This window comes from Rhynchophorus ferrugineus, unplaced genomic scaffold (assembly GCF_030347505.1).
Source record: "Rhynchophorus ferrugineus isolate W39M unplaced genomic scaffold, kcgeb_rfMv2 rfM2, whole genome shotgun sequence".
Lineage (NCBI taxonomy): Eukaryota > Metazoa > Arthropoda > Insecta > Coleoptera > Curculionidae > Rhynchophorus > Rhynchophorus ferrugineus.
Window position 1 is genome coordinate 15795103 of NW_027472581.1, and position 16064 is coordinate 15811166.

The 16064-nt window shown below is 31.8% G+C and overlaps 1 protein-coding gene across 2 annotated transcripts in view; it reads left to right on the forward strand.

Annotated features, from left to right (window-relative positions):
- The window catches only part of LOC143189967 (E3 ubiquitin-protein ligase RNF19A), a 115626-nt gene that overhangs the window by 40648 nt on the left and 58914 nt on the right, over nucleotides 1-16064 (forward strand). For both annotated transcript variants that reach the window (XM_076393993.1, XM_076393992.1), the window contains exon 3: nucleotides 3085-3197. In XM_076393993.1, the coding sequence (XP_076250108.1) occupies nucleotides 3085-3197 (113 nt within the window). The remainder of the gene's footprint in view (nucleotides 1-3084; nucleotides 3198-16064) is intronic.

Sequence of the window (16064 nt, forward strand, 5' to 3'; positions counted from 1 at the left end):
GGAATTATGTTGAATGAAAAAAACGAATTTTCCAAAATGTTAGTAGTATTAGCGTCAGAGAATTATTAGTCAATTATTGAATTAGTAATTATTCTGGCTATTAATAGTTAGCTCAAATCTTTATTTGTTTTTTTATCTTCACACATATTTTCTTGACTCACCGAACAATCCTATCTGTACGTTTGATTCTTTTATGTACTTTATTGCTAATTCTGGGAATGAATGATACTGATTAACTGTTTTAGCATTTCTTAATTGTGGCTCAGATATATACACATCCATATACATAGACATATATATTGAAGTGATACTATTTATTTGATATTTAATTTAGATTTAGAATATATGTATGAAATGGTATATTTGTTTCACAGAAACAGTTATTCATAATGGAATAATCCAGGACATTTAGAAATCTCATGTGAATTAATTATCTTTACCAAGCCATGTAGATGTTTTCCAACTGTTTGATTCATCTGATTTATACACATTAATGTATAAAATTGTATCCCCCTAATATATTTAACAGTTAATTTCTTATATAATAACAACGTTAAATAATAACAATAAGTGCCACTGAAAGAAGTTAGTTTCTGGTCATTATAACTTGTGATAACCATGACAGGTAAGAATACTCACTGTAACATTCATATTTCATAAAGGATAATATATCTACAACTGTAACTGATAAAAAAAACCAATTAAAATATCTTAGATTTTGTTTATTTGATTGAAAAGAAAATATTAATACATGTTCTATAACGTTGCCCTAAAGAAATAAATATGGACTTCTTATAACTTATTATTGCTTAATTATTTAAAATACGTTATCCGGTGTAGTATAGTTCCAAACCAGTCATAGTGTAAACGTAAACAATACGTGAAACTTTGTAATATTACCACTTATTTGTAACGTTATGACATTATAGAATTTTTCAAATTGTTTGTTTGAATTTGACCGAGGATTACAAAGTTTCAACAGTTAATCTTAACTTATATGAAAACTTACAATGAAGTTTCCATAAATTTGGATAACCTGACAATCTCAACGCTAAACCATGCAGTTGTCAGAAAACTAACAAATATTCATCATACAAGCTAAGTAACGTTTATTCACTATTTGTGTTAGTCATACATATAGTCCTCCTGTTTACCATTTATACTTGTATTTTACCTGTAACTGACAGAAGTTAACAGACGGGCAGGAAAAAGAAGATAGAATTGTTAATTGTAATTACATCTAAACTAGACTTGTCATAGGCTGGCTTAGAAAACTGTACACTGAATTTGCCAGCTCTGGAATCATGCCGGTTTAATTCCATTTTATATTTGTCACATTTTCTATCAAAGGAAAAAATTATTTAATTATACAACACACCCGAATATTCCACAAAAAAGGGACCTATGAACTGTCTTTTAATCTAGAGAAAACTATACCTGAAAGTTGAAACTTTAAATAGGCCAAACATATAGACTATCCAATAAAACAGCCAGTGCACGTCATCAAATGTCAGCACATCGCAATGTTACGGCATTAACTTCTTTAAAGAAATTTGGCAAGGGTCGATCAGTACGAACATAAATTGAATTTTACAAACAGGTTCGGTTATATCTTTATTTTAGAATCAGACAATTTGAGTTTGGAGCATGCGTGTAAACAGTTTCATTTACTTACTTCTTTTTTTATATATAAGTTATTTTTATAAATAAATATATACAAATTTGATAAATAAGGAGGGAAATAAAAATTGGTAAAACTTTTGTAATAACATATTTCATTTAAATTAATGTATGAAGTGAAATAATATAAATACAATTACTATATATATCATACTATGATCCCTACTGCAACTTTTGCTACTATTCTTGATCGACACACCCCAGCTGAAAGAAGTCCCCAGTCAATAGATCATTATTTTTACAAAACAATAATTTATTTACCTATATTCTACCTAAAAATGAGTTCTCGTTTCCTTATTTGTCATTAGATCATTAGGAAATCGTTGATATTTTTATGTTTTATTTATTTGATACAGGTCTACTTTTGTTAGCAAATTTGATTATTTCATATATCTTATTCATTATCTTATCTTATATTAATTTTATCATATCATGGTTAAAATATATGTCTAATTATTACCAGTTAATACAGTGTTTACTACTATTCTTGATGGACAAACTCATTAACGAATTGACTATTTCCAACACAATAAGAATAATTTTCTTCTCTGTTCTTGTTATTATTTTGAAATTGCTGCTATTTGGAAGAGAAATGTTGCTATATTTTGAGTCCTATTTGATGCCGTTGAAAATTATTTGATATAAATTTGACAGCTAACATTCCCATTATAAATAAAATTGATGCTGTTAGGATTGTATACCTTTTAAAACCATACATTCTACCCTTGTTCTTCCATATTTTAAAACCAATGTATGTTAGACCACCAAGAATAACACAACAATTTAATTATTATTCCTATAGAATTATTATTGTAGCACAAATTCTAAATATTCGAAAACATGAAACGTATGAAACGTACCGTCATTAGACAGGGAAGACAACAGAGTTTATTCTTTTCCATAGTTTATTTTCTGTAATATAGTGCGCGTGCGCCAAATCTGAAATTATTTGTCAACTACTGTATGCCATCAGACTACATTCTGTCTCTTTTTAACTATAGGGCAAAATGAGAAGAAAAAATCTAATTCGGGTTTAAAAGGAATTTTACATGTTTACAAACTGCATTTGGCAGTATATTCGACGTCATCTATTTTATTGGGATGCCTTTTATTTACAGTAAAATGGGGTGTATTTTTATCTGTGCATCACATAAAAAGAAATTCGCAACGCTCAACAAAAATATCTCGATAATTTTGCATGAATCACTCTTGTTTATTTATATAGTTGCAGTAATCGTTTTCGCTAGCTTGGTAGAATGTTCGTAACAAATTACAATATAAAGATAAATTTTATAGTTGTGTTTTGTTTCGTTTCGCGAAAATAAAAACACACAACGCTGGTATTATAATGTATTACGTAACTAGGTCGATTCTTTTAACGTCTAATAATGATTTTTGTTGCAGCGAGAGATGCTCCAGATGGAAAATTGGCAAATACATCGAAAGATAGTGATAAAAACCATGCCGAACTACACCGAGCGACGAGTAAATCGTCGGTATATGCGTCGAGTACTAAGGTTTGTAATTTTATTTAGTTTTTTTTTTATTTTTATGATTTATTAGATCATTGATTAATGCCGAACATGAAGTGTTCAAAGGCGGACATGTCCAGTTAAACTAGTTTTTATTTTTATGAAGCCTTTTCAATATATTTCTAATATGATGGTATGGATAACATTGTTTAAACAGGTTATCTATAGTTCAGAACTTGATTTTATTGTGGTTTTGGTATCAAACTTGATTGAAAAACTGAATTTTTTTTCGATTACCTGTTATGTCGATTGAAAAGCCCCAGGCCTACCATAGTAAAACACATTTTTTTGGGAAAATTAGTTTTTTTATTCAACATAATTCCCTTCAATACGCTGATTATAGCGACCCTCCAACTTTTCGATACCATTTTTGTAGTACGATTTGTCCTTTGCTTCAAATAGGCCTCAGTTTCGGCGATCACCTCTTCATTCGACGAAAATTTCTTCTTAGCGAGCATTCTTTTGAGATCTGATAACAGGAAATAGTCGGTGGGGGCCAGTTCTGGAGAATACGGTGGATGAGGAAGCAATTCGAAACCCAATTCATGGATTTTTGCCATCGTTTTCACTGACTTGTGTCACGGTGCATTGTCTTGGTGAAGCAGCCCTTTCTCTTTCTTCAAATGCGGCCGTTTTTCGGCGATTTCGCCCTTCAAACGGTCCAATAACGCTACGTAATAGTCGGTGTTGATGGTCCTTCCTTTTTCAAGGTTGTCAATGAAAATTATTTCATGCGCATTCCAAGATACAGACGCCATAACATTGCCGGCCGGCTGTTGCGTTTTCCCACGCTTTGGAGCGGGTTATTGTGTGCAGTCCACTGGAATAACTGTCGATTGGACTGCGAAGTGAAATAATGGAGACATGTTTCATCCATTGTCACATATCGACGCAAAAACTCTGGTTTATTACGCTTGATCATCTTTAAAAACTGCTCCGAATCATCAACTCATCTTTGTTTTTGGTCAAAAGTGAGTTTGCGTGGTACCCACTTTGCACAGAGCTTTCTCATACCCAAATATTCGTATGATGTACACGTTCAGTTGATATCTTTAGAGTGTCTGCAATTTCATTGAATTTCAACTTACGGTCATTCAAAATCATTTTGTGGATTTTTTAAATGTTTTTGTCGGTAACAACCTCTTTTGGGCGTCCACTGCGTTCACCGTTTTCGGTGCTCATTTCACCACGTCTAAACTTAGCATATCAATCCTTGATCGTTGATTTTTCTGAGGCAGTGTCCAGAAACTCGGCATCGAGCCAAGTTTTTGGCTCTGGATTCAACTGTATTTTTTCCCTTCAAAAAGCAATATTTTATCAACACGCAAAATTCCTTTTTATCCATTTTTTCACAGTAACGAAAACGTCAGTCAAAATTCTATAATTCACAAACTAATGATCCGACAGCTATCAAATTTATACACGCATCTTTTGAGGGTTAGGGCTAACTAAAAATATATGAATTTAATTTTAGTAGCGCCATTTATGTGTCGGACCGAGGACTTTTCAATTGACCTGTTATAAATCTGGTATAGAATGGCTTAACATCATGTGTAAGCTTATCCATGGTTTACTTAGAAGCTTTCTAGATCTTTGAAATGGAGTAGTGTCCGATTTTCCTTTCATTTGCAGACAAATGCTTGTATATAATCTGATCATTTTTCATTTTAAAAGGTATTTATTGGAAAAAATTAGTACAATATATTTTAAGTAAAATTATTGTATCAAAAGCTATCGTATCGATCGACTGGATCTGACTGTTGAATACGTTGGGTTGTAATATGTACACTATACCTTGTTGATCATACCATTTGCATAGCAAGACTTTATCGCAATGAATATTCAGCTTCTATGTCGATGTCGTAGTGATTCTCTTTGTTTAATCCGTCACTTATTGTGCTTGGGATTGTCTTAGTATATCCACTTTAATTGCCAGTCATATTACCTCACCAAAACTCTTCTTTTTTTCCTGGCAAGCAACGACAGTTGGGATAAGATGACTGAAAATGGATTTTCCGTTTGAATCTTTTCTGTCGAACATCTACAAATAGTTGATTTGCCAACTGGTGTCTCAGAATTGTCTCCTTGAAACTAAAATTCAGAATTGGGTTAAAGTTGGGCAGCATCTCTAAGCGTTTCTTAGGAAATTATCAGCAATTTTTTTTCAAAACAGGCAACAATGGTAATGAACATTCAAAATGCAATTTTCAGCATCCCTTATCTTCTAGATTATCGTCTGTATTCCCTGAATAACTCAATAATACCAATTGGAAAACTGTTATTTTAAGTGGAGTTATGTTTGTTGTTATATTTTCATTTTTTATGCCCGCTTCTTAACTCCAAAATACTACCTATCTAACAAAAAATCTACTTGTTTGAATATTTGTTGTTCACGTATTCTGACTTGAATTGTTTCAGGAAAATATGTATAGTAAGACTGAATAATTTTTTAAATTTTCATTCAGAAATATGATGCAAATATTAATATATTTTTCTAGGTTAAAATAGTAATTTTAGTTCGAATTTTGATAAAAGTTTTCTCTTTTATTGTTCATATATAATATAAATCTTGTTTTTTTTAAATATTCCTTTATTAATTGTATTCCTCATATATATCACTCTCACTATCATTTTCGATATCAAAGAATTGATGGTCTTCAAAAATATTCATTGACGAGCTTTGATCCTCTTTTTTTGTTGTTTTTAATTAGTAGTTGTTGTGGTTCATGCGGCTGATATGTGTTTCTGCGGCTGTGGAATTTCGCTTGATGGTTCTCATATAAACTGTTAAAAAATTAAAAATTAATAAAAAAATTAAAATTCATGGCTCTGAATCACACTAGGATTCAGATATGTATAGAAATTGTGTGTATTGTTGATTGAAAATCGGCTAAGTTTGTCTTTAAAAACGTACAAGTTGTTTCTAAAGAATAATAATTACTATAAGTTCAACAAAATATGTTTAAACGGAACGAAAATCACGCAATTGACTATGTATTATTGGGAACTAAGCTGTGCTGAGAACTTTTAATAGACCTCTATAAGAGCAAACTTCACTATTCTAATTCACAGTTAGTCCAAATCAACCATTTATTTTGCGATATCATGGTTTATCCTTATATTTCAGGATAATAGTGTATCCACCTAATATACTTATACTTTATGTCCTGTTATACACATCAACTTTCATACATTCGTACTCTCTTATTCAATAAACAGTCTATTGCACATGTTTCTCTTGAATTATATATGTTGAATATTGGATTGGCGGACAAGAAATCTATTATTTTGATCCAATTTCCAAGTGATTATTGAGATAGTCTATTTTTACAAGCTCATCTTGATTTTTCCATGCCAGCAAAATAGTTGGCCACGGACAGAAACAGGTGGCAAGCCTTTGGTGCCGTGTCTATGAAGAATTTTTGATTTAATTTGCGTATCAGGCATACATCCAGCTTCTGTTTGTAGCAGACCTTTTCCAGAAAAATGATTTAAACTTTTACAACTTGACATACAATTGATTAAAGTCATCAGTTGGAGTAATTAAGAATTGTTTTAACTAGATCTAACATTAATTACCATCCATCTATTTTAAATATGTGTTGATCACTATTTTAACAATATTAATTGTTGTATGTCATACGAATGAAAAGTTGTTCTTAATTATGTTGATTGTCTTTTGTCAATTTTCAGTTCCTAGAAGTATTAGCTATTTTACATTTTGCTTTAAAGATATGAGAAGAAATAATCTAGATCGAATGATAACTGGCGATGAGATAAAAATATATGGAAATGTCGTAGTGAGGGTCAAGAAAAATTGTGGGAAAATCAAAATATTGCTCTTCAAAAATTTAAATTCTTAATTAAATTTCTGAATAAACTATTACAGCTGCAGCAATATAACAATTTTTAACAATAATTATTACGTCATGACATATTAACGAGACATAACTTGTAGCAACCTTGAGGCATGTCGCATTTTACATCGTATAATAACGGTCAACAAAGTACCCACAAATATAATCCCAGATGTTGATCAAGGTCGGGGTACCAGCAGCGACAACTAGAACACGATAACGAATAGTTGGCATCCCCGAGTCGTTTATCTGGGATATTATTGAAGGGTATTTCCATCATTCAGTAACCGACCATCGTTTGGTTTGGACGTGCCACCATCGACTTCCCAAGTCTCGTCTCCAGGTAACACCGCTGCCATCCGTTTTATCTAATTGTATTTTTCACATTTTTTTATATAGCCAATAAATAACGGTCACATAATGTAAACACGACTGTTTCATTTCGTCTTGCCTCCATTCACCGAGTCATATAACACCCTAAAAACTGTAATATCTTTCAACAAAATAGATTATTATTTTGATTAAAATATTTTCAATGCGAGAATATTTTATATATGCTTAATATTCAATGATTAATTCACAAGCAAATAGTTCCATTGTTACCAATATGCGAGTCGTAGGTCTGTTTATTTCACAAATTTCGTAAATGTATACATTATTTTTTGCTAATTTTAATTTCAAATATTTTCTGTTGAAATATTCACCGATTTGTTTCCGACTTTACAGCCAATTCCATTGTTATCAATTACCGATTTGATTTACGTCTAGAACAATGGCAAACGTGTGTAACAATTAAAACAACTGGAATGGAAACGATTAAAGAGGTATTTCCTCGGTACTTCTGCTCACTTAGCCCAGCGAACAATCGCCACGATTTTATCTAGTTGATTCGATTGTTGCGTTACGATATTCCTGCCACACCTTCGGACTGTTAAATCAGCGTGATTCATTCGTTATGCATCCGATTCGTTTGTTATCAGAATCAGTTTTCTAACTATTTTATTGATTCCTTGGTACGAATTCAATAAAAATAATCGATAATAAATATAATGTTATCGAAAGCGATGATTTGTGCTTGGTTGGTGATTTTATGGTACAAGGGTTACACGATTAATAACGGGTCTTGAAGAGAGAAAACATATTACTCTCTTTTGTGTTTTCTCTAAAATTAGATGCCTTCGTTTTGATTGCTTCAATTCATCAAAGTAACCGTATTATCAATACGTAATATTTTTTTATAACATCTTAATTATACATTAATTTATTACTACTTTTTATTTATACTTGGATTTATTCACAAGCAAGACGAGTGCGAGAAAATTCATCAATATGTATTCCTTAATAACAAAATTATAATAACTTTACAATAACTAGCTATAGTTTACACTAAAGTTGTATTCAAGTTGTTGTCTAGCAGTTGTATTGCTTCCACTTTAGTATGATTTATTAATCTTCTTTCGTGTTTCAAGGCGAAATCGTGGATAACTTCGCAAATCCATTTGATTTCCAGGTCATCGTGCAGTTCTTCGTTGGTATATAGTTCTTCGTAGCGATAGGTATTGGTAATCAATCGAACAACCTTGTTTTGACAGCGTTGTATGGCTAGTTGATTTAAATTTTTAGTGCAACGCCATATTTGTACCCTGTATGTCCAAATTGGCTTTATAATTGTCTTATAGATCAACCTCTTTGATTTTAGATCAAGTTGAGAGTATCTCCCGACTAACCAGTATAGTTGTTTTATTTTGGTTCTAATGTGTTTTGCTTTTGTCTAATGTGACGTTTCCAATTTAATCTACCGTCAAGATAGATTCCAAAGTATTTAGCCGACTCTGCTTGAGGAATCGGGCATCCATTGAGTGATATAATTAAGTTTTTATTATTTCACCGCAATGCAAAATTAACATGGACAGATTTGGCTATTAAGTTGAATTTTCCATTCTTTCGTCCATTTGTAGATTTTGTTGACTTTTTCTATTGCCCTAGGCAGAGATATGTCGTCTGCCATAATAATTGTGTCGTCAGCAAAGGTTCCAAGTAGTGTTTTTCTTTTGTTGTTGGAATGTCAGTAGTGTAGAGCAGATACAGGAGAGATCCTAAGACGTTACCTTGTGGAACTCCAGCCGAAATATTTTTAAATGTCGAGAACGCCATTTCGTGCGATTCTCTAAATTTTTTTCCGAAAAGATATGACTCCAGCAATTGACAATAGGCGGTAACAATTTGCTCATCTTACAGATTAATCTCAAATGCCAAACCCAATCAAAAGCTTGTCAGACATACAGGAATATTGCAGGGCAGTATTTCTTTTCCTCGAACGCTTTTTCAATAGCCGCAGTTACTATGTGCACTTAATCGATTGTTGAAAAATTGTCGAAAACCAAACTGGAAATCTGGTATTATTACAAAATTTTTAACACGTTTAAATATTAGTTTCTCAAATAGCTTTGATATTGCAGGTAGTAGCGAAATAGGCCTGTAAGATTCGACTTATTCTGTATGTTTGTCAGGTTTTTTGAGCATAATAATTTGTGCCACCTTAAACTATTCCGGAACATGCTTCAGTCTTAAACAGGCATTAAATATATATGTCAACATGATGATTGCTTTTCGTGGCAGTTCTTTTAATAATACAGGCGAAATGTCATCTATACCAGGTGCCTTTTTTAGGATTCAGGTTGTTCTCAAGTTCTGTGGCAACTTTCATTGAAGAAATCAGATTTACAGCTACATCGGGCTGTTAAACAGGATTTATGTCCATTGTAAATCTATAATATTCGGTTGGAATACATTAGCTAAATGTTGTGTGAATAATTCAGCTTTTTCATCGTTGCGTCCAACCCATTCATTTTGATCATTTTTAGTAGGCGGTACTCTAATTGGTTTTTTAAATCTCCGAGTTGCTTTCCATAGCGAGTAAACTTTGTCTGCTTCCTGACTTAATTAATTAATATTTCTCGAAGCAACTCTGTTTATACTCTTTAATATTTTGATTTGTGTGATTACTAAATATATTATACGCTGTTTTGTCTACAGCATTTCTGGTCTAGCTTTTCCTTTTTATTTTATCAATTCCGTCATTTTTAGGGAGCAATTTACTTCATATTCTGATTTCTCTCTTGATGTCGGGCAAGCTTTTTTGCACCATACCAAATTTGTTCAATTATATTTCTTGTTACATATTTCTTGAAGCAACTCTGTTTAAGATCTTAATATGAGAACATCAAAGCTTGAAATAAGATGAGTAATTATATAATATTTGTTTGCAGACTCGTCGTTTCTATTATATTTTTCAATAGTTCTCGATAATATGGTTATCAGTATAACAAAACCAGCATGCATATGACTGATATTACTTGCTGTTACTCCATATCAAACATTGCGGAATGGTGTTTACTACAGATTTATATGATTAATGGTATACATTGGGTTTAAAATCTTAGACTTGATTTTTTAGGTCAATAGTAATGTCTAAACCATATGTTTAGAAACTCGTATCTGTCTCTGACATCATATCGCTTCTTAAACATTGCGATATTTTATTATGTTGAATTAAATGACGCTACTGTACCATATGAAAGCAGTCCCGAATTATTTATTATTTGGGTATAATGTGTGCTAAAACCAGTATGGCCATATTGTATACAATTGTGGAATTGCACCAAAAAATTTTGAAATATTTCGGAGAAAGGTATTGCGTACTTTACTAATATGCAAGGTACTTTAATTTTACGTGCAAAACATTTTAATTTAACAAAAATAAATGGCGTATTGTTGGAATAGGTATGCAGGCAAAAAAACCCTTTCAATCTTACAACAACGTATTAACGTACCTCTTGTGATATAAGTACATCACTCAGTGAAGCCAACCAATATTTTAGACTATCCAGTGTCGTGTTATTCGCACTATAAACAACCTGCTGAACAAAGAGTCTTCCTGTTGAGAAATCGGCCAAAATATATATGTGGACTTTGTCCTGTCTGAACAGCTTACAACTGTAGTAGAATTATTTGTGAATATCGACTGTATCCTCGTGAGCCAATTGTCTGTGATCTTCTGAATATCACAGTTTTTGCTCATATTTCTACTGCCCGTGTGGAATAATTTCGCAAAGTTTGCTATTCCAAAATTCCAATAGTACCATGTCTAAAATAACCATGCAAAAGCATGATTATTTCCTAATTTTAATAGTTCATGACTAGGGGACCAATTTTGATGACTTTAGACCAGACCAGAGTACCCAGTATCCTGTTAGTTGCAGTATATAACATATATTCAATTTAGACTTACTTAGAGCGCTTGTCAATTCATATTTAGAAATCTGTACAGTCGAAGAAGACAAAAGGTTCACAGAGAAGCACAAAGTTATGCTACACTCAGTGAAATCCCAGAGACTCTTCAGCTGCAGGTACAATGGACAACAGGTCGTTCGCAGACTGAAAATCACTGGAGATCTATGCAATACTGAGCGAGTGTATGTAAAATGATGTAAATTGAAAGGACATAAACCACAGATTATCGATGAACGGACTATAACGAATGAGAACTAATTTAGGTCTGGAATATATTAATTTTTGGTCTAGGGAAGCAGTTTCAGTCAGGCTTTGAAAAAACATCATCAATATACAATTTTTGTTGCCATAGATTTAATCGTTTACAATCTACTTCAACTTGGTCGTTATAATTTGGTTATCCTTTGTTTACTGAAACAAGATAAAGTGATGGCGATGATATAAACTTATTCATATAAAGTAAAGGAAGCACCAGTACCAAGTAAAGGTTTTTTCTCTAAAGAAGTTACGTTATTTACGATAGGTAGTTAACATTTATTTATTCGAGATTTAGCCATCTGATTGTATACATTTGCCCATCTCTCAGACAATTTTTTAACTTCTTCGAACTTGCTAAGTGGTGCTCTGTGGTGCCACATCGATGAAACAAAGAGGTATTTGTGTGTAGCCAGGTGTAGAGGGTACGGTAACTTTTCTGCCAATTGTTTTTGAGTTTGTGTTGGGTCTTTTGTATCTCCCAGCGTCTTCCAGCTACCACGATGTTCTTTGTCTTGAAAGTTGAAATCTCCATATTTACGGGTTTCAGGCACAAAACATGGTTTAAAAATGTTCGTCTTGTCGGTCGGGATGTGTGGCTGTCGATGCGATTGTTTGTCCGAACACTGACTACTGATTTGTGGAAGGAATTCGCACGGGAACTGAAAACACTGGTTTTATAAAAAGTTGTTTATTTCAATGTTAAATGATACATGTGGTCGACCGGAGAATGGACAGGATATTAGGTTAGGTAAAGGAAGTACGGGAGCGCTATGGAAGTGGTACTGTCACAAAGGGTAGAGAAAAAGAGAGAAGAGGGCGAGACATCGCCGTGGTGGTCTTTTATAGCCGGGAAACGTGTGGTACCAGTCCTCCACCGTTGCAAAAATGCAATAATGGTGGCCTAAAGCGTTATAGCAATTGCTATAACGGCATTAAAAAATTATAAATCCACAACTTTATGTAATCATAAAAACTTGAAAGTAATATTTTGTTAACTGATAGATATATTGTGAAAAATGTGTTAATTATTATGTTTCATTTTTGTTCATACTAGGCACTAGTTTTTTTTTTTCATTTCTTATCACTACTTGAGGGTCGATTGAAAAAGGCAAAGGGTCTTTTAATACATCTATTCAAAGCTGTGATAATCTAAAGGAATAATGACTGTTTTCACGAATTTTGCAATATGTGTCTAGATATTATGGTGCAAAATCATTTTGTCGCATTTCTACTTGTGGAACCTTTTTTGTGTAATTCCTCAATTCTCATCCAAATTATCATTACTAAATCTTCAAAGCCCATTGAGTTTTATCAATGGAGTATGTTTACTGTAAAACTCCAACCGTATTCTATATCACGAGCTCTTTTGCCTGAAATAAACAAAGTAAAACTTCGATTAAAATAGTATTTTGATCGTTTTATAGAAATGCCCGAAGCTGTTACACAAGTTACGTTAGTTATTATAATTCTCGAAATTAATTCACATTTTTAGAAAATGCTTAGTCGAAAGACCTGATTTCGAAACAATTGAATTCCTTTTTACAATAAACAATAGTGAATTATCTCAACAACTACGTTTTATCGCTGCTAATTTTATCCAATTTTAGATAAGCATTCCTGAAATATCACCAAGTCTGCTGACTCATTAGAAAACTTAAATAATATGAATCGTGTAATTTCATAAGTTAACGTTATTTTAATCAATTACAACGGATAATATTTAAATTAACGATCTAAATGATTGATGAATCTAATGGTGATGATTATATAATTGTTAATTATATAATTAATTGATTTATGAAAACGGTGTAGTGGTTATACGGTCTGATGATTTGTTTCGTTGATTGGAGTGTTAATTGAAATAACATTATCTAAACGTTTATTTTGTTTTAACATTAATAATTAATACATAAGTGATTAATTGAAGGCTTTTGCATTCGATATATAGAGAACTTCTTTGAGTTGGTCCTTTACACAGTAATCCCTCTTTCTGTTAGTTTTTTGTGATAAGGGCGTGCTTTCTTGGTAAAAAACTCTTATTTCTTCTTGTATAAGTCAAAACTGCTTTCTGTTATAGACTAGTAGTTTAAACATGCTTTCGCCTCAAAAATACATTTATTGAGAAAAATTGGTTCCTTTTATATTAATCAAAATATTTTTTCCCATCTTTCTGACATAGGGAACATCCATATTATTCCTAAAAAATATCGATGTTTTTGGCCGATATATCCATATTTTTTCAAAAAAATTAAATATATTTCATTATAATTAAATACATTATAAAAAACCATTTAATTATTTTTAATAAACCTTTAGTTTAGTATACCTAATATATTTTGGTACTTAATTGTAAGAGTTTATTAAAAATATCAATGTATATTGCAAAAATATCATCAGGTTGCGGTTTAAAATGACATTTTCAGTTAATTAGTGTTATGAGTGCCATTTTTGCTCTGGATCTCTTCTATCACATGTAAGCGTCTGGAAATAGTTAATTCATCAAATGCGAAGCTGTTTATTTTAGGGTTTGAGCAGAAGTATACTATTTATGCTCAGTTTTCATTCAATAAGCACTCAAGGGAACATGCAATTTTGGACATTCCACGATTAGCGTTTGTATATACTGAAACTTAATAATAGTAAATGGAAAACTCTTATTTTAGGCAAGGAAATGTAGAAACTATCGAATTTAACAGTTAGGTTAAGGTGTTAAACAGTTGTTTGCATGGATACCTCACATTTTCACCAACATGAATCGTTTATCAAATATAGGGAATCACCTAATAACTACATTAGTCTATTCAGTATAATTATTGGCTATTTTGCATTTTCTATTCGTTGAATGTTCCATATCCATTCCACAATACGATTCTGTAACTTTACCAAATATCTGAGATATTTTAGATACGTTTTACTAATTGGACGGTTCATTTCCATTAAACTGCTTAAACGTGAATTCTATTAAAGGATTTTTTCAGTTGTTGGATCCGGGGCTTCTGGCTTTTCGGGTTCTGTTGCTCTTATGTTCCTTTGCAGGATCTTAATACCACTCCCAAAAAGCATGATCTTTAATGCTCTTCACGGGTCTGTTAATTTTTCTATTTAATATCTTCATAAAACCAATTGGCATTGATTGAAACATCTGACAAAATGGTTAAAAAGGGTAATGGTTTGATAAATACAGCGGATGAGGAAAACATTTTTCATTTAGTTTTTTCTTGGTATATTTTATTTCGGTTCATCACTTTATATCGAAATAATAACTTTTAAAACGCGACTCAGCTAGACGCTTTCCTTTGAATTAAAATTCGAGTTCGAGTTCACTTAATTTGTATTTTATTGGCATGTAATTTGACATCTTAGGAACCATGTTGTTTGAATTTCAGCAAGATGCAAGGTAAGTTAAACTGTCTTTTAAAAAATTAGCTTTTATAACGAATTATAAATTCAAAATTAGTACACACTTCTCATCATTTCTTGCATTGGCTTTTCTTTTTAATTTAATTTATTTTAATTAATATACTATGATGAACAGTGAAATATAAAATATAATATATAGGTAACAATTAAAACAAAATTATTCGTTTTTATTGATTTGACACTATGAACAAAAGAAGTCTCATAACAAGAAAGAAATGTTGAACAATGTAATATAATTCCAGTGACCAGAGGAATAAAAAAAGGAACAGCCACAATCTCGTTTGATATTCAAGAGACAAAAGCGTCGTGTCTAATTATAATTGGAAGACTCCACTTGAAACAAATCCAATTCCACACTTCTATTTTGTGTATTTTCCGTGTGAGTGATTCATTCTGAATTATAACCGAATCAGTGATTCATATAGTACTTCGTAACAGGGAAATACTGTCGAAATAGCCGCAAAAATATGCGGTTATTCCAAAGATATATCTATTATTGTTATAAAAAATCGCCAAATATCATGGATTATTTAACAAAATAATTTCGATTAAGAATCGTTAATAATTTTTCAAAGCAATTTTTCTTCTTAATCGAGGCACCTTCAAAATAATCACTTATTTCTATATTTGGTAAAATCGACGCTATGACAGTTCAATAGTTAATATTAAGAGGGTTTTCAGTTACTAGTGAGTAAATAATTCTCTGGCATCAACTTTGCTTGAAACAGGCCATTTTGTCTGATAAGATTTGAGTTCCAAGGGTACTATATCTCTCAGTCATTCGACAATGCAGAAATTCGACAAAAATATTGGAGGCCTAAAATAATCTTTAATAGAAAACTCACATTTTTAGCAAGGTTTTAATTGCTGTCATATATTTGGATCTACGATAGTATCTGTATACACTGAATTGTTCAACAGTACTAAAAGAAAAACTATTATTTTCAAAAAAATTCAATCAAAATACATGCAAGCACCTAATAACATTACACTATAGTATTTCCAATAAAACCACCAATGCACG